Consider the following 20,834-nt stretch of genomic DNA (forward strand, 5'->3'; position numbering starts at 1 on the left):
TAATAATGGGATGCAGGATACTGAGATTATCAAACATTATGTCACTAATCAGTGTGTACCATAACTTCTCTGTAGCGGTAGTTTTGTATCATGGAATTTCTCTTCATTTGATGTTGTTCCCAGAGAGATTCAGACTTCAAGTGAATTTTGTCAACCACTAGTTCAGCATGTATGTTTCCAGGGGTTGGACAATGTAACCAAGTTATTCAGTGATGTAAAAATGAAAAACTGATATTGTCTCCCGAGTCCAATGTGAAGTACCTGTTGTATAAAATGATGAAAACAATGAGAGCAATGTAATGTTTGCTCAACATAGATGTAGTCATTTTTGATCTCAGCGATGTTCTTTGTAAGAAGTGATAGCACAGAAAATGTATCACCATTACAGCAAAAGTAGGCACTCGTCCTCATGTCCCTACATAAAGCTGTACGTTACACTTCATAAAATTTCAAAGTTGTAATGTTATCAGTAGATTTTGTATAGGAATGTTGTTGATAACTATTGCAGATGTTATAGTCTAGTTCAATAAATGGCTTATCAAAAACCGTAATTTTGTTTGTAATCTTGCTCAAAGGGTTTCTTATTGTGAATACAGTAGGTATTGCAATTCCTCAATAGTTGGGTAGGAGCTGGACAATTTGCACCAAAAGTCTTACAAGTTGTGTGCCTGGAATATTCTTGATTTTTCCTCTCCAACACGAGACTTGCACATTTGTCATAAACTGTGCATCCTATATTGTAACCCCCAGATTCCTTCAACACTGAGAGTTTTCTAAATTATTATACAGAGAAATGACCTCTCGAGAAATCACAGCTGTTTCATCACAGTCTGAAGCTTTGTTCATTCAGGACCTTGACACTGTCAACCAACACACAAGACAAAGGTGAAGGGATCTTACAAGTCCAGATACATTTCCAGATATTAGGTCAACTTCTACATCACAAAAAAGATGCAGAAACCAGAAAAATACGACACTGCAAGTCACTTTTTGTAAAAGTCTTTTCATTAAATTTGTTGCAATTTGATTCTGTTAGGGTTCAGCGAAATTATTAAAAGTGTGCTAACTGAGAGACTCGTCGATCTTCCAACAAGGTTTTTTCCCCAGCTACTTGAACATAATGGAGGTATACCCTTTATTGAAATTTCAACTTGAGCTTGTCTGTGCAGCATTTATTTACAATTTTGTGATTTGTTTAAATGTACAGAGTAGCTGATGTTAAAAAGTATGTTTATATTTCACAGTTAATTGTGCCACATTACTTGTTTGTGATATTTATATGATATGCTATTCCTTGCAGCCATGTTCAACACAGATTTTGAAGTATTAACAATTAATGCTGAAGTAGTTACATTCTGATCACACAGTTTGGAATATCTGGTGAAGGGGAAATAATAGACAATCATCCAAATTTTGCATTAATACTTCAAAAGGATAGTACTACTAGAAAGTGTAAGGAGGTCGTGAAATGTTTTGTAGCTTTTAAGAATATGCTGTTGTATCATTTCATTTTGTGAGATCTTTGTGCTGAATTTTATTTCCAAGTCATCTCAGCCAGTCCTGTTAATATTCACGGTGTGTGGGTGGGAATAAGATGCTGTGCAAATCTTAACAAAATCAGGATAAAATATAAGATGTCGACACCCACTCATCCTTGCCAATTATTAACACTAGAGGGTGCTGTTTTACAGCAAGCTTGTGGGTCTCCCTGAGTGCGTTGCGACGTTACTGGGTGGAAATTACATCTCCATAAATTATCTCTGTATCTACCCTTGTTTCTACTTATTTTCTGTCTTTTTTGCTCTTGGTACTGCACTTCAAAATGTACAGAAACAGGTATGATGTCTGTCTTTCTCTCTCTCCAGTCTCATCGGTAGCAATGTAGTACAAATCATTTGTCATTCTTCAATGTAGTCGTCAGCAGGCAGCCTGGATTGCAAAAAAAATGGGCACTAGAATTAATCTGTTTACATAATGGACATAGCTTGCTCCTGACCTAGCTACAAAGAGATGAAAATTGCATGGGTAGCTTTTAATGACTGCAAATTGAGGAATGAAGAAAAGCCCTAGGTTGATTTAATCGTGACAATTTGTCGGCCGTCTTTCATGGTGTCAGTAAACAAAACCAGTGCCTCAACCTTGCTCACCTCTTTCTTTCCGGTTTTGATGGCTTGTGTTAACAGAGCATGTATTGATTAGATAACAAGGACTATGCTGACTTTAAACTAAAGACACAACATCCCTCAGGGGCCCCAATACCAGTTAACTTGCATGAAATCAGAGAAAAATGACGACAAGATTTTTAATATTCTTGCATATTTTTTGCCATCTTAATATTTCACACAAGAAGTACTAGGTATGCTAATGGAGGTCAAATTCTTGTTTCAAGTTTACCATTTGAAGTGTTTACCTTTGCTGCATTGTAAATTCAACATGAACACTGTCAGAACAGATGAGATTCAGGATTTCTCTTTACTTCAGCAGTTTAATGACACTTCTTAAAATTCTGTACATATGTTTTACAATGATGCAATGAAGTGGGGCCCCAGTTGAATCATGCAAGTATTTTGCTTTCTAAAAAATAATTGTCAGGTTACGATTTTAATTGAATTTATGTGCAGCATGTGTTTGCCAAGCTATTTGACAGCATCTTGTAATTTTGTGGTTTCTATGGTGGTTAAGCAATTGTCCACAAAAATACATGCACTTGCAATCATGTATTATGTAACAACAAGTAGTGCGGTGACTAGTCAAGGATTTTGTGGTTAGAAACCCTGCAGATCACCAAAGATATTTTGTTGCCTTAAATTTGATTGTGTGTCAAATTTTGCATTGCAAAAGACAGCAAGTTGTAATATTCAGAAAATCCTACTGAAAGTCTCAATGCTTTGCCTGCATGTACTGCTGGTCCAAGATAGTTTCCAATGTCTGCCAGTTCGTTTTCCTCTCCTCAAGATGTATCCTCAGCTAATCTTGACCTTAGTTGGGTAAACATGGCATTTTTCTTACCTTTAAAATTAAAACTGTCGTAGCAATTGTATTTTTATTCCCATGAGAAGTTTCTAATTCTCCAACTAGCTGCTGCAGCTGTTTTAATGTCACTATGATAGATTGACATCTGAATATAATAGTAGATAGAGGTGCTGCGTCCACGATTACAATGTACCATCTCTTGAAATGCAGTATGATTCATAAATGGTAGTTATTATGTGAACATTCTTCCTTGAAAGTGAAGCATCAATATACACACACTGTAGACCTGCAATGACATGATTGTACTCAATTGTAAAAATCTGACTGGAGAAAATATCTCTCTGATGTTGCATGTGTAACACAGAACTCTGTACTGTGTATGATTTCAGATGCATCAGAACACAGACACAAATATAAAAAAATAGACATTCATTTTCGATACATGTACATGTTATATGAATCAGTACTTTTGTGTGTATGGCTCTCAATCTCTGTATCAGTGCTTTTCTACATTGGAAATTGTCACAGAAATCAATTTCCTGTTACAGATTAATTTAATAAAGACACAACCATAAACAACACATGCTGTATGCATCATAATGACTTCAGGAACGGGAGATAAAATTATGAAAATTTAATGTTGAGGAGGTTTTACACAGAAATGAAATTAATAATACATGCATATTTATGTGGTTTTAACTGAGAATTTGTGTAATAGTTTAGATGTATGCAAAAAGTGTTTTCTGACTGCTCTGACATTCACAGTATTTAATTTTATCACTGTTTCTCAGTCATGTTACAGGAGTTCCCTTTGTCAATGCAATACTATGATATTATGACTTTACATATGAGATGGCAGTTTTGACTTCAACGACAAGAAATTTCAGTCAAAGCATGTTTTTAAATACAGTATGCAATCATTAGAAGGAAGGTTACTATGGGCTTTGTACAGTATATGTAATGATACAGTTGTATGTAAACTGATTTGCGTTGGTAGACATGTGAACAGTTACAACTCTCTCGTTCAAAACATGCCATCATCATAATTACATTGAAGTATCAAATAACTATGGTAGTGTATTTGTATCACAAGTGTCACTGCATTGTAACAAATTACTCTCAGAGATTCAGGACAGATTGATATCAGGTTGTCAACAATTGTTTACTGTAATGTTGTGTCCCTTTCTGTGTAAGTTTTCAATATCATATGAAATTATGTTGGTATTATGTTATGGGAGTGGATTGGTAGAGTTGACTTTGTGAAAAAAAAACCACTCATTCCTCTCAGGTTTTCCAGAAACATTCTGTGTAATGAATAATAGAAAATGCACATTGACCAGAATACTGACTTCATCGCTCTGTAGATGCTCCCGCCAATGCTGCTACAGTGAAAACAAGGTTTTGCAAAAAATTTGTGATATTTGTCATTTTTTCAGGCCGGTATTTCTGTATGTTACACTGGCCTGTTTTAATCACGTTGATCTAAAAAACACAGTTGTACACAACAAGTTCAAAGTCAAATTTGTAACGTAATAGGCACTATTCACCATTGTACATGTTAAGTGTAGCCTCCCATGCCATTGAGATTTGCTACACTGTTGCTCATTAACATAGTGATTTGAATAAAATTAAAATAATGTCACATACCATCTATCAGCCTGTCTTACATCAAATGCTAAGTGTCTGTAGGAATGAATGAACGGGAAAATACTGAGAATGATTTACTTGCATAGCATTTCTTATATTCGATATTATAGCCACTTAATACTGAACACATCACTGATTTCATGTTAAAGTTTGCATTTGCAATGCAGTGTACGTTTTCATCCAACAGCATAATCTATGAAATTCTTACAGAGTTTAACATCTATCAACCAAGTAACAATACTTGTTGATTGATGGAAAGTTTGTAGATCATCGATATACTGCAAGGTTGTTCAAGTGGTCTAACTTACATTGTACCTGTTCCATATTTCAGTTTCAGCTGGTTTAGATTTGTATATTTCCCAAAAGAATGTACTGTCTGTCTTGTATGTTTCTCTTGCAACGATTGGAGGGGGTGATTTTGTACTCCCATTCCCTGTGTATATACTCCGGCTATGTTCAGTTTTAGGGTCTATGTTTTTTGCCTGTATGTGATATTTTATTTGCTAAATGATTAGGACAATAGTAATGTAGCAATTGACTTGGAAATCATGGAAGGCTTCCTGAAAACCTGGCTTTCTGATTTTCAAATGTTTTACTTGCCAAGGTCACCATGTCCCATTCAAATACATGTGCTGTAGCTGAGGCTGTTTATTGAGTAGCCATTTATCCCACAGTCAACTTGTGTTGCATACCTAATGGCTAGTCTGGCCACAGGGCCTCATAAGTCATGTAAGTCAATATTACAGCGTTTTCTTTCTTTTTCAATGTTACAAATAATCCAGCTGAAGAGCACTATATACACTTGTGTAGCTGTCTTTTGTGTAGCGTGTATTGGCATGTATAGTGCGTCCTCGTAAATGTGACCTTTAGTTCCGTGACCTCTAGGCCCGGCTTCCTGCCCTGCCCTCGCTATGCTTACTGTACTAATTTCCCAAGGGAAGCAGCTCTTCGCCAAGCCAAGACCATCAGCGCCGCTAAGTACCTGGTTACTTAAAATGCATCATAAATATTCATATATTTATGTGGGCGAGTCTGCATTAATGAGCGTCAAAAAGCACCAGGGCTACCGGCGACCTCAAGCATGGAGCAACATGTTACGGCTCTGGCGACTGTTGTTTTTGGCAAAAACGCAGAGCAAAGAAAGTCCGGTAAAGTATTCAGTGCGTTGTACGCGCGATCGAGCAAACATCGTAGAAGCCGTCGACGGCTCACGGGAAAATGGTCGAAAATACGTGTTCTTATCTTCAAGAAAGTTAGCAGGCGTACAGAATGAGTCTCAATCGATCAATTCGACCAGAAAAAAATAATTACGATTTCAAAATCGTCGATTTATTAGGAAATTAAAACTGCCGAAATAATTTAGTGGTCGAATTAATTGGAACGACGAGGATGAAATTTACGCGAGACATGTTTGCCATGTTGAGACTGCTTCAAAGCACGGACTGTGAAATTTTGTGAGGTCGACAAATTAGGTAACAAAAAACGTCAAACGCACCCGGGTGTCACATCGAAATCAAAGTGGCCGCGATTACAGACGGAGCGATCTGTGACACTGCCACCGGCCGCTCGACGGACGACGCGTAAGTTGACATCGTGTGCCAGCCCTTGGAAATATATTGTAACTCCCTGACAGGCAGATGAGATAGTCTAATGGCGTTTGATGCATTGAAAGTTTGTAAAAATAATAAAAAATGACATCACCGATCATAAGAAACGTGGTGTTGAAGATAATATTTTTAAAGAGAAGACTATGGCGACCATATTTCTGTAAGTATTGTCTAACTTTGGAAAACTAATATCTGAAGATTTACTTCAACCACCACTTTTATATTTATTCTACTCTTATTATAAGATTAGTCGAATTTCTGGAAAGTAGGTGTACATTTTCGATGTCTGTGTATCGTCTATACCGAAGTCATATCCGAAACAGTACATATTCAGATCGCGCCAGCGTAGACCTCTCTCTCCCTCTCTCTCTCCGGCATTTCGATATTTTATATTGTCGACATTTATATATAAGTCTGAAGTTTCAGGTCACTGCTCATTGCAAGTAGTTGATGTCAATTTTCCGTATCCGGCATGGTCTCTATCGTCACTTAAATCGTTAGTTTTTTCCTGTTCGATATCAGACTCAAAACACAACGTGAACAATGCTGATTATATATTGCATATTTCGTATCGAAAACCGGTAAAGTTCGTAACTGGTGATATGTCGCGGCCTGGAAAAAGTTCATCACCATCGATCGAATGTCCGTGACGCTTTTTCTACCAAATAGACATATTGACATAAGAAATATTGCACAGGGAACTTCGCGGTATGGCAATTATATGAATTTTACCGTGAAGAAAATCTGTGAATTTAAACTGGCCGTACAAGCAACAGTAAACATGGCGGAGCAATAATACCGACTTCAGAGACTTCGATTTTATTTTCATTGCGATCGCTGGTGAGAGCGAGTCGTCCGGTCGAATTTTTTCCCACTGGCTATTTGGCTTTGAATTTTCAATTGCCCTCATGTGCTAAAAACAAGACGGGCGTTCTCTGTGAATCAATAAGTCTTTTGAATATGAAAAAATCGGACATCTGAACCTCAACTCGCAGCTTGAAAGTTGTTCTCCGAATCGGGACAGGGACATCGGTGAGGCCGGATTTCACGTAATAGCTATGGAAACCGACGGCTCGTTCGGTGTAAGAAAGCATGCGATGTACGTCTACGTTATTTTTACTGGTTTTGAGAACTTCTAAAATAACTTGTAATCTGTATATCTTCGCACATCGAACCGATATTGTATACCTATCACCGTCGAAGTTTATGTCTATCACTGTAGAGTTCTTTTTATCCAAAACACATATCCAGAAGAGTCCCAACAGTAGGCCTATAGCTTCGAAATTTTATGGGAGAGACACCACGACTGAGACCGACAGTAGCACAACAAACTATTCCGAATTATGCGTCCGTGTTTAATACAGACATCTCCGTAGGTGATTCTGGTTCCTCAATCGAAATGAATCAAAAGTCCGACATTGACAACATTGACATGAAATATGTCCGAAAACTTTTGTTTTATTCAACCAACTGATTCATCTCCTTTGATATCCCCTAAGTTACATGTAAACAGTCCGGAAAGACTGACAAAGTGACATCGATGTCTCCAGGGCCCCCATGCATACAGTATGGCCGTACGAGTTCAAATAGTTCAGTGTTGTATATTTTCTTGTCCTTCTCTTTCTTTTTGAGCCAGTGTCATTATTGTGAACACTACTAATAAATAAATAATATTTCTTCACCGTTTTGCAAAATATCTCGTCAACCGGGCGCACGGGCAACGTCTTTGCACGTTGGTCAAAACTAATGACACTGTAGGTCAGGATATAACATCGGTCAAAGTAAGATTAAATAAGGAAGACGAAAATGCTTTCATCGATTGACAAAAATGAGAAGGAACGAGTCAGTAAATATCAATCCATAAAGGGGAGATCGAGACTGCCATCCCCCATGATTAATCAACTGGGAACAAAATATATATTTCGATTGACAGACTTACACAACCAGGGACAGCATTTTATTCAGCTTTAAAATATTAGTCACTGCCTTTCCTATAATAACACCCGTTTGCGTTTCGATCTACTCTGCTCTGTCCCCAGTCGGTATGGTGTTAGGTGATAACGCAATCTCGACTGGCTTTTTAACCTCCCAGCGATAAAATGGGAACAAAATAGGCATAACAAACTTTAATACCTGTTGCTGTACCACTGAGGTGATCTGCCGGCTGTGTCGCGTACGGGCCATGTGCAACACATCGTGTTTGTAAATATGTTAATTTCCTGTTTATTTCTTGCATAAGGCACGCCCCACCACTCTTGAACGAGCCGTCACTCACCAGATTACGTCCTCATTATAAAGTATAATCAAGTTGCCCACACATGTACTTTACGGCGCACATGGGTCGCTTGGACATGGTGCTGACAGCGTCCAATTTTCTTCACATTCTACATTCACGAAGGTTCATTTTTAGACTTTAATGACAATGTCAGATCGGTGTGCCAAAACAATGGCCGTGTCCGTCAAAAAAAATTACCAAGATTTCATGTTTTCGGAGATTCACCATAACACTGATACTGCGGATATGGCCGGATCTGCCTCCCTTGGGAAATATATACAGTAAACACAGCGACGTCTGTACACGTGGCCAGAAGGCATGGCCAGAGGAATTGGCTAGAGGTCACGGAACTAAAGGTCGTATTTACATATGATCACATTCCCCATTGAGGGCGCACTATACATGCCAATACAAGCTACACAAAAGACAGCTACACAAATGTTGTGCTCTTCAGCTTTATTTGTAACATTGAAAAAGAAAGAAAAACGCTGTAATATTGACTTAAATAGGCACTTATGAGCCCCTGTGGTCTGGCCAAAGGTCTGTCAACATTGTCATAGTGTTAAAATGTCACCAATTGGTAGTTTTGTGTTCAGTTATTTGAGCTCTTCATACAGTTTTTGTAAAGGGATTTTCTGCCACCTTTGGTAGTTCAGCATTGGTTTTGTAAGATTCACAGATTGCAAAAGACCCAGCACTTTATATAATTACGTGTAGAACTCTGTAACCTTGGTATGTTGAGAGCTGGCGGATGGAGGTGTCCATATTCTCATTTGCATATTTGCACACCATTGGAACTCTATATTGAGTCTGTGTATTTTGTAGTGGTTTTGAACAAATTGGCCAACTATAGCCCAGCTGTACAGATTTACGCTTTCCAAAGCTTGATAATGTGTTAATTTTAGTTGTAGAGGGAATGCTGATGATGTTGTGGTTATGCTGTGAAAAGATGTGTAATTAATGCCCATTTGAAAATGGCCTGACCACCAAAGCTTTTGTTCAGTCACCAATGAGGGCTTGCTGAATGTGGTTTGAGGTTTTCAAAACTGAAAAGCAGCCTTGACAATTGTCATGTAAATGATATGCAGGGTTTGAACATGCAGTGGGTCAGTGGTGATAAATAAAACAGATCATTTTATTTGCAACTTGGATTTTAACTTAAGAGACTTGTGTATCTTGCTAAATCTTTGGTGGAAGTTGTGTCAAGATCTGATGAGTGTTATAGATGATGATAACATTATGCATAAATTCAAACAGAAAGTGCCAACGCTTCAAAACTAACTTTTCAGTGTTAGTACTTCATCTTTTTTGTTAGTGTCATGTTTGTGGTCTGAAATAGAATGGTTTAACAAATGCCCTTCACAAGTGCAGTAGCCTCTGTGTGAATATTTCAAAGAGATAGACTTTTCAGGATGATTTTGAGCTTTTTACCTGTAAATATGCAAACAGTTTTTAGAGTGCTGTGTTGTTGATGTTTAAACAAGATAAGTTCAACATAATGCAGGTAGAAATGTCAAAATGATTTATTTAGAGGTCTGGCTACCCACCATACTGGTACCTGTTACTTTTCATACAGCTTGTCACAACAAACATGATTGTTTTAATGGTGTGCTGGTTTTGTTTCCATAAGTATAACAGGACAAGAGCCATAATTTTGTTAGTCAGCTACATGTATGTTAAAGAGAATTCTTGTCTATGAACCCAAGGCATGGAAATATTGTGAGAATGCCATCAGGCAAATGTTGTTTATTTGTTCAGCAGAGTCATCCATGCATTGGCAGCCTGACAATGGTTCATCAACAATTATAGCATTTTCTCATCTGTATAGCACAGCATGACAGAGTCACTGGCATTGTTCATACAAGTGATTAGTAGCAAGAAGAATTGTTTCATTGGGTGATGGCTTTGTTGTCTCAGAAAATTGTTAATTACATTGATCTTGGTTTTCGTCTTTCCCAGCTTCAGTAACAGAGAAATCCAAATTTATTTCAAGCAGAGATTCAGTTCACTATTGAATTTGAAACACACTCATGAACCAACAAAATGTCAGAGAAAGGTCACTCTGGGGTCATGATGATGGTGTATGTTGGAATCATAAGGACACTGGTGTGTTTTCAATATAATTGAAGTTTCATTCAGACAGGCTGATAACACAAGTTCATTGACATACTACCAGTATGAGTACCTCAACCAACTGGATCCTACTCATCAAGTTCATGTAATTGTTAACTGAACCAGTATGCTCTTGTAATGTGTCCAAATGCAATGAACAAGTATGCTCTGTAATGTATCCAAACGCCAGTGAACCAGTATTCTCTGTAATGTATCCAAACGCCAGTGAACCAGTTTTCTCTGTAATGTATCCAAATGCAATGATCGAACGAAACCAACCCAACATAGACACGCTATTACAAACAAGTTGTTTTGCATCAAAGTGAAAACCACTTTAGTTTCTACAAGCATTGGAACCAACACTGTCCAATCACATAATTATTACCATAGAGTATTTCAAGCCAAAGAGATTCTTTGAAATACCTTTGCCAGTTTTAAAACAGATCAAGAGATGCTTTTGAAATGTTTGAAAGAAAAGGTAGGTTTTAATCAGAGACCAGTGTCATTTGATATTTATTCATCTTCAAAGTGTATTTTTACTTTCGTTTGTGTCAAACCTTGAGCATTCAGGATCAGTAATTTTGTCGCAGTTTGTTCATTTGTCTCAATAAGCTGTGCATCTTTCAGTCTTTCACTTTCTTCAGTTTTATCATTCATGGTGATCTCGTGGTAAATGAAAACTCAATGTTGTAGAAAGGTATTTCATATTTTGAAGCAATAGTGTTAAAACAATCATCCATTCACAGTTAGGTGTGTGAGAATTTTAGTCTTGAGTACTGCAGTTTCATTTGTTGACATACATGATTGTCAAAAGATGATGACCTATTGGCTGAGCAGTGTGTGTGTGTATCTTGTCTCCAATTTTACTTCAATGGTTTTCTATCTGTGCTGGCCTTCTGCTGTCAAAACCTGTGTATGGTCAAAGTGGCATGACGGTCTATGTAGCTGGCAAATTGCCAAACCATGCATAGAAGAGAAATGGCAGTGTTATGTAAGCTGCCTATTCTTATCATGTTGGCTTTTGTCCAGCAACATTTACCTTGTATGTCCATTTACCTTTTCTATTTTTTGTCTCCAACAATATTGTACACAGCTTTACATTGATCTGCTCTAGACCACAGTGGAAGACCAATACGTCATTGCACTATCGATAACTTTATATTCTGGTAAAAATGGCCATTAATCACTATCTAACTGGTCTTGTTTTCCTATAGTCCATAACAGCTGCAGTCAGCACATATTAACCCTTTTCCTGCCAGACAGTAATAACTGTATCACATACCCATCAGCCAAGTCAGTAAAAAGCGGTATTGAGCCGAAACATGACGTATTTTCACCCACTTGGCTTGGTATGTTATAGCATCTTTTGTCCAGAAAAAAGTCAACTTTACAGTATTATGTTTTCAACAGCCTTCAAATGTACAGTAATATGTTAAGGTACATCATATGGAATACGTTGTGTTTCATTAATTTTAACTATCTTGACCTGGTGGTGAAATATGGACTTGGCAGGAAAAGGGTTAATACAGTATTACCCAACATGGTCATACTGTCCTGGTATTATTTTAGGTTCACTGACCTCTGGTTGTGAATGGAGATACCTAAGGCTTTCCCAGGCTAACCTACCTGTGTGTTACATCACACCTACAGCACCTGTTTACCTGTTGTTGCTAAGAAAAATCAATTATTTTTACGCATACCTTTTGAAGAGATATATTTGTATGCAAATACCTTAGATAAATCTGGCATCAATTGTGGTCAATTATAGGGGACATGATAAGATGATGTTGCAGTATGCTTTCTTTATTGGGGAAGTGGGTGGTCAGAGTTGCCATTCATCATTTCATGTCCCATAAACTGGTTTGACTTGAGGGCAGTCCTATGCACAATGCCATACTCTTACTTGAAAAGTAGCCATGTTCCCAATTAAACAGAGTCCACGAGTCTTTGATGGTCATTTGTAAAGCTGTCTGATGGTACCTTGTCTATCTCTATAGCATGCTGCTGATATTGTGATTTGATTTACCAAAATCTCAGTAACTCAATATTTTCAATGATTTTGAAATTTTTAGACAATCTAATATACTGTTGATATAGACTGAGCAGTGGAATACCAATATGATATAAGTATTCAAGGCCATAAAAATTTAAAATCCTGACATCACAATCATTATTCTGTTTTGAAAATAACTCTGTCAGTGTATTTTGTCTTAATCTTGCCTTTCTAGTCATGAAATTGCCTTGATTTCACTGAAAGAAATATGGTATCTATGTCAGGTGGTGTGTGTGTTTATCATGCAGTTGCCATGTATTTTGTTGATTCTTTCAATTCCAATACATGAGAGGTATGAGCAATCTGGTGGTCTCGATTTTGGGATTTTTTCACTTTGTGTAGACACGTAAAATTGTCTTTCCACTCATCCCAAACATTTTAGTTACTTTTATTTATCTGAATAAAGCTGTAGGTGTATAGAAATGTAAAAGGGACAGAATTGTGTTGTACATCAGGAGTCATGGCTACCAAACTGCTGCAGAATGACCAAATTTACCAACATTCACATGTCTGAGGACTCTAAAATACAGACTTGTTTTGTTCCTTCCCTGCCCTGCTTCGTTATTTTGTGATGTTTATTAGCCTGGATTGTCATGAATTGAGTGACTGCAAAAAGTAAATGCAGTTTCTTTGATGGAAGTCTGTTATATGTACCAATGGACAATCAATTTGCATCAGTTGGCCATGGAAGTATATATACTTGTCTCTGTGATTGGTTGAATTTAACCACCTGACTCAATGACAGAGGTTGCAATAAAACAGTTAAAATGTATCATTGACCATTTCACATGACACAGTGAGACAACAATAGGGCAACTCTTGGTTCCTGACTGACCTGCAGCAACAAACATGGCAGGCTTTATCCAGGCCAGTCACTGTGACCAGGTCACCATTTGACCTGATGCATCACATTACATTCAAAGGGACAAGATTGTTTAAATTTATTCGTAAAGCCATAGTTCCCTGCTCTTACATGACACCATTAGTCCCATGTGCAATGTACACAGTGAAATTTACCATCCTGAATATCTAAGACTATGTTCCATTGTAGACTTTTTATTTCTATCATTGTACCTAATGAGTAGTGGGCAATGTAAAACACTATGGAATTGCGCATCCTTATTTTCAATGTCACAAAAATTCATGTGCTCTATCCTCAAACCTTGTTGGCCTTTACCCAATTGCTGTCAGGGTTTCCTCACCTTACTGTTTTAACACAAGTGCCTATCACATTGTGTCATGGCTGGCACAATCCAACAGCAGTAGCTCTCTTTATCTGTGTTGAACCACAGAGTCCAGTCTAGCCCTGCAGAGTGGCAGAGTCTAGTCCAGCCCTGCAGTGTGGCAGGGTCCAGTCTAGCCCTGCAGTCTAGTCTAGCCCTGCAATGTGGCAGAGTCTAGTCTAGCCCTGCAGAGTGGCAGAGTCCCAGTGTAACTCTGTAATGTAGCAGTCTCATCTAACGCTTTGATGTGGCATGTACAGCATCCTGAAGGGAAGATTTGAATGATATAAAAATCTGCAATGAAATTATTTGTATTTCTCCAAAGTTTGCTGAACAGAAAAGATCTACTGTAGACTTGAGAAGGCTGTCATACGAAGTTTAATGTCTTTGTGTTTGAAACATTGAAAATATTGCAAATTATAAAGTATGAAGAAAGGGGGAAAGCATTTGAAGCAAGTTTGAAGTGTTGTTTTTTTGACGTTTGAATCTAATTAGGTACTCTGTAGAAAACTATCAAAGTACTTTGATAAAGAAAGTGGGTCATTGATTGACCACAGAATATGCATGGTGCATGTTGAATGCCTGCACTGTGCATTGTAATATCCATAATCAGGGGTATGGGTGCTGGACAAACCAAGGTCATTTAGGCATGTGTCATCATGCCTCTTGATAGGCCACTGCTGTACCTGTAGTTAACACTCTGAACTCTGGCCTTGCTGTTAGATCCATACTGATTTAACCAATCACTGTGTTTGTTGAGGATGAATATAGTAAATGGAAGTGAGGTTTTAATTTTAAGGGGTTGCCCATGTTGACCTGCAACTCTCTGTATGGTTTGGTTATGGCTATATTATTGACATGCTAATATTAGCTGGGTTGAATGAGGTATTGCAAATGTACACCATCTTATGATATCTTTAATGGCCTTTTACCAAAGGAAGTAGTGCAAGGACTTGTCACTGCAAGCCACTGAAAGCACATTCAAGAGGCTTGTTGAATCTACAAAAACTCATGATAGCTACAGAATGTACAAATATGATTGACATTATTCTGCTACCATGTAGAACTCACAAAATTCTGTCTCATTGTTTCCTTCAAATTAGGAACCGGGTGAAAGGCATCCTCATAAAAAACTTGCCACTCAGTGCGACAGAAACAGATGCAGAACGGCTTCTTTCAACATTTGGTGGCAGGGTAGTCAGATGTGAAGTAGGTACGTACCTTTGACTCTAGAGGGCGCCATTTACCACATCTCTGGCTTGCTTCCTGGCAACACAGAAGTGTTCTCGCAAGGTCAATCACATTCCCTTAGTTTTTTCATTTTGAATAATTAAATTGATCTATGCTATGCAATGTGAGTAATTCATAAACTACATCAGTTTGTCCGTATGGAATATCTGAAGTGCAGGGAAGCTTTCATGTTCAAAATATGAAAAACCACCCAAAGAATTTTACATCTTAATCTGCTAAAAAATTCATGTGTTTTGCAAACCAGTCATATTACTCCATTTGATCACTTTGACAGTATCAGTGACATCCGCTGGAAAAGTTGTAAAAGCCAGCTTTGACAGCCCTGACCATGCACAAGAAGCTGTAAATAAACTACACGGCAACGGTTATGCGGGAGTTGATCTTCAAGTGAGTCAAATAATGTAACAAAGCTATTAGATTCAGATAAGCTCATTTCAATCCTGCATGTATGTGATTTCAGCAGGGCAAAGTGCAGGTCTATTGTAATATAAGAATTATGCTGAAAACTTCAGCCAGAATTTTGATTTTGATGAAGCATAAAATGATGATAGTGCTTCATTAGTATACTATTGAAAGGCTATAAGCAATCAAGACAAACATTACTTGACAGATGACAAAGCTTTCTTCAAAACTTACAAGTTGCAGTAGAAGACTTCAAATTTTTTTGAAAATAACATGGTGATTTTATCTCTGATGTCACTTGACAAGTTTTTATGTCATGATAATTTTTTGTCTATGTGTTGTTTACAGGTTCAGTTTGATAATAAAGAAAGCAGGGATAGTGGTCTTGGTGGTGGTGGCGGTGGTGGTATGCCATATGGATCTCGTGACCGCAATAAAATGAACCCACGTAGCGATCCAGGCTCAGGGACTCGTCTTTACTTGTATCCTACCGTCGACCTCCCTGTCAGGTAATATATTGCAATTATAGATACATTTTATGTATCGGTCATTCAGTGTTTGTGTAACATTTCTTTGTCTATAAAAGCTGCCAAAAACAAAACACTTCTTTTGTCTTTGATTCAAATTAGTTATTGAAGTTTGTGAGAAGTGTAAAATCAGTTAACAGTTCCTCAAAATAGTTGTTGTAACAAATAGTTGTCATTCATTTACTATCAGGGCACCCATTTGGACAGTGCAAAACAAAGTTAATTGTTAAAATATCAATATGAAAATTTACACGTGATTGCCACATTTGTTGAGCAGCCTGTCTGATGATAGATCTTATGTTATCTAGAAATTTACCAAATGGAATGCCTTTAGAACATTAGGCAAACAATGTTGCAATTTGGGCCATCAAGGTAGTCACATGGACGGCTGTGCTGTCATGCCTGTGTTGTACAGACTATGCTGTGAATGGACACAATTGTTGTCACGTTTATACTGACCTTCCGAGGTCAAACCGCTTTAGATAGCAGGAAAGAGGAAGTACCACCATAGAACGAATGTGACGGGTCAAGTATCACAGTGACCGAACTCTTGACAAACTATAAATCAGGGACGCCCTGTCACTCAGATTTACAACTAATTTCTACAACAATCCTGTATTTCCTCTGTGATAGAACTGGACCTATCCACAAGAATTAAAGAAGCACATTGTTGGCGCTTTACACCTTTAACTGTATACCAGTATTTGCCTGATACACACCTTATGAATCTTTATTTAATAGTTGATATAAAATCACATAAAATGAATTTTTCTTTATGATAATATCAGGCATATAATATCCTTACTGTTATACTCTCCCTGAGTCCCATGCATAGTCCCCATTTATTCCCTGTTGTGTCAAACAAACATGGTTCTTTAATGTCATTGCAAGGTCCTTTTTGATTGACAAGGGAGCACTCAACACTCTGCAATGTTTTACCAGGTGTCTGATCGGTACAAGGGAACTGTTTTTGCCCAGATACTAAAATAGAAACAAGTGGTTTAGTTGTTAGGTTAAGCAGTTTCAGAGGATATGTACTTTACATGTGAAAATATCATTAGCTTCTGTTAGTCTCAAAGTGCACTCTATATATCACATCTTACTAGCTTTATTACCATACTTGCAATATTTGCAGATTTCTAACATGTTCTCTGCTACAGCACATTTTCTAAAAAAAACACTGTTGATTTGTAGAGAGTGTAAAACTGCATTATATCATATGTTTAATGTGCGATGTGGTTGACTACACATTGCCCCTGTCAACTCAGGAAACTATGTGTAAAATCTTCCCACATTTTATCCTTGCAAAACAACGTTTGACTACAGTCAGCTGCTATGATTTCATTACAGACTTCTAGTGCCCAGTGGAATGGTTGGTGCTATCATCGGCAAAAAAGGAGCCAACATCCGCCAAATAACACAACAAACAAAAGCCAGGTATGACCTTTGATCAGTTACTACACTGCAATTTTTAAATCTAAGCAATATCAACATTGGTAGTACTATTTGATGGTAAAATTATCTCGCAAGGCAGAATGAAATATGGATTTCAAAAACTTTATAAATTTGATAAATATCATGTCGCCAATGAGTGCATTCAGAGGTGCCATAAATACAGGTCATTATGGAAGTTGCTAAAAATACACATCTTCAGTTGTTCCACAGAAAGCTAGCAAATAATATGAACAAATATTCTTTGAAGCTAATTATTGAAATAAAGAAATGTAGATTGTGCATGAAATGAAGCAGTGTAATGTAGGAGTATATGTCAAGCAAGAATTTCCACCAGCAAGTTGTCATATCTTCAAAGGCAATTATGATGAACACAGATGACTTTGACAGAGTGAGTTTGCTCAACATTTGCATGTTATTAATAACATTGTTTAGCCTTGACCTTGTGTGATTGGGTTATCCGATGACCTTTTTGCAAATTTGATGTGACACATATTGAAAGAATTGGATTTAAAGCTTGTGAACTAGGAGACAATGTTTAGTTACAATGATTTGATTAGAAAAAAGTCCAAATTATATGATTCCACATCTGATATTAATAAAGGAAAAATTATTTGCTTCAGTAACCATTCTTCACTAGTCAAGTTTAGCATCTGTTTAGGTGGAAATATGCAACTTTAATTCATGTATACATTTTGTTTACAGAGTTGACATAATAAGATCTAGGGAGAATGCATCTGCTGTAGAAAAGGTATTAGTTCCTCATTTATCTGATCTCTCTCAATACCTTGCCTTCCATTCACAGCAAAGATACCTTGTGTTACTGTAGGTTTTGTCAAAGGGCATCATGCTTTCAAAAGTGACACCCAGTGTTACATTATATGTGATGTATTCACCCATACATCCTTCCTCATTCGAGGTGTGTAGTGATGTTTTCTGGTACAACTACCCCAGACCTTACTGCTTGTTCAGAGTTCCATGGTAACTAATAAACTACCACTCTTTACAATCAGTGCAAATTATGCCTTTTGATAGTGATGCATTTATCATATTTTGATAGTTAGCATAGAGATAGTGTAGTTTTAATAATTGCAATCGAGTCTGAAGGCACAAGTGTGATATGGGTAAAAGAGATTTAAGAAAATCTGGAACAGATACTTAGAGACTTTGAAATCCTTTTTAGCTCATATTTGGTATGTTTTCTAAACATGAAGCATTGCATTGTCCATACCAATTGTCTTTGTTGACAGATACAAAAGCATTTTATAATTACAGTGATTCACCTGAAAAATTGTGAAAATTTGATGACTAGCTCATGTTCTCTAAAACATTCAAATATATCAAATATCAAACTATTTTATGTTTTGACTTATCTCTGCATGTACACAAGGCATTAAATAACTATTTCCATTTATCGTCAGGCTATCATAATATATGGCACTCCACTCCAGTGCTCCAACACAGTCAGAAAAATCATGGACACTATGAATAAAGAAAGTGCTGAAGCTGTGGACCCAGCCAGGTAGGCAGTTCTTGATTTGCAGTTGTTGACAGGGCAGCTCAGTTGATCTTGCAAAATTACGCTATGGCAAGTGGATTCATGATAAATTAATCTGGCCAATAAGCCATGTCAGTACAATGTCAGGGGTGGTAGCTTATTGTGAATTAACTCATAGTAGGACATCTTTTGACTTTACGAACAATCACTACCGCATTGTATCAAACCCTTTGTGCTTGTCTATTAGACAAATTTTGTTAATGAATTTTACCAACTATGTTTTCCTTTTGCAAAATTAAAAGTTGAAAGCTTTCAGAATATAGGCCAGTACAAGAAAAACCAGTGTCAATTAAACATCAGTAAATGTTGTGTTTGTGTGTGTATCAGCAATTAACCCTTTGAGGGCCAAAGTCTATTTGTGCCCCTTTATAAAATAAACCCCAGCTAATTTTTCCCAGATTTTTGCCAAAATTTTCAGAAAAAACTATCCTATGAAATGCGATGCCCTTTTAGTCCAAAATCATCCAAAAAATTACAGAAAAATTCATAAAAAATGATAAAATGTTGCACTAACATTTTGGCGGGAAAAAATTACGGCGCTCGAAGGGTTAAATTCAAAAATGAAAGTATCCATCCAGTATGCAACATGTAAAGGAATGCTGATTTTGAAGTAATGTATATGCAATATAATTCCATAATGCAATGTAATAGAATTTTTCAGTTTTAAGATGTTATATTTGATTTAAATCTTACAGTGCAAGTAAGATACAATAGCTGTACATTATATGATACTGAATGTAAAAAACAAACCTTTCATTGCATTTCAGCGGTGAAATACCACTTAAAATGATGGCACACAACTCTTTGGTAGGCCGTCTTATTGGCAAAGGAGGGTCAACATTAAACAAAATCATGGACGAGTCCAAGACAAAAATTTCTATATCAAAGTAAGTGTCATTTGTGTGTGTGTGTGTGTGTGTGTGTGTGTGTATGTGTGTCTGTCATATCTTTGACTGTTCTTTTACATCAATATTGGCAGTGAGGAGAAAAAGTCTATTTTTTAACCATCAAGTAAATTTTCTCCCTCCAGAGTTTAGCCAATATTCATCTACAGTAAAGGAATTCTTGAAATGATGCATATCTTTAGAAAAGTGACACTTAAAAAACCTATTGAAGACATTTTTAGTCCATTCATGGATCCATGCATGCATTAATCTGCCCAGAGCAGTTTCTAGGTCATGACTGGACCAATTTGTCTCAAACTTAATAAAGTACAACACAGTATGGCATACACATGCAAGTTGATTTATTTCATCGTCTGATCCAATATGGCTTCCAGGTGACCATTTTGAGCAAAGAGCTATTTGCACACATCTTTGCTGATTTCATTTAAAGTTACCAGAAAGATAGTTCACTAAGACTTATTCACTTTTATGTACTTTAATTTGTTTTGCGACACAGTCGTATACCTGGCGATTGGTGGCCACTTTGTTGTAATTTGTGTCTTTCTAGAGCCAGTATTTTGATATTACTGGACCAGTTGCAATCAAACTCGACAGAAGGACATAGTACCAAGATGTTCTATTTATCTGGCAATACACTTCAATATGGCAGCTTTGCAGCCATTCTCAGTACTTGTCCTCCTAAAGCCATTTCTCAGACATGACTGGACCTTTTTATCTAAAGTTGGCACAAGGACATAGTACTATGGCATACAGCTGTATGTCTATATGTTTGCTGATACATTTGAATATATATGCTGGGTAGTAATTTTGTTTTAATATTTGTTGGTCTCAAGACCGTGGCCAGACATG

The 20,834-nt window shown here is 37.1% G+C and overlaps 1 protein-coding gene across 3 annotated transcripts in view; it reads left to right on the plus strand.

Annotated features, from left to right (window-relative positions):
* Positions 1–20,834, plus strand: part of LOC139139794 (insulin-like growth factor 2 mRNA-binding protein 1) — a 38,096-nt gene that overhangs the window by 7,867 nt on the left and 9,395 nt on the right. For 2 of the 3 annotated variants that reach the window (XM_070708713.1, XM_070708711.1), the window contains exons 3-9: positions 14,994–15,103; positions 15,416–15,528; positions 15,892–16,052; positions 17,421–17,507; positions 18,228–18,273; positions 18,944–19,044; positions 19,848–19,967. In XM_070708713.1, the coding sequence (XP_070564814.1) occupies positions 14,994–15,103; positions 15,416–15,528; positions 15,892–16,052; positions 17,421–17,507; positions 18,228–18,273; positions 18,944–19,044; positions 19,848–19,967 (738 nt within the window). Of the gene's footprint in view, positions 1–1,692; positions 1,837–14,993; positions 15,104–15,415; positions 15,529–15,891; positions 16,053–17,420; positions 17,508–18,227; positions 18,274–18,943; positions 19,045–19,847; positions 19,968–20,834 lie in introns of those variants that run through there. The other variant, XM_070708712.1, reaches the window with a different exon arrangement.

Source organism: Ptychodera flava, chromosome 9 (genome assembly GCF_041260155.1).
Source record: "Ptychodera flava strain L36383 chromosome 9, AS_Pfla_20210202, whole genome shotgun sequence".
Classification (NCBI taxonomy): domain Eukaryota; kingdom Metazoa; phylum Hemichordata; class Enteropneusta; family Ptychoderidae; genus Ptychodera; species Ptychodera flava.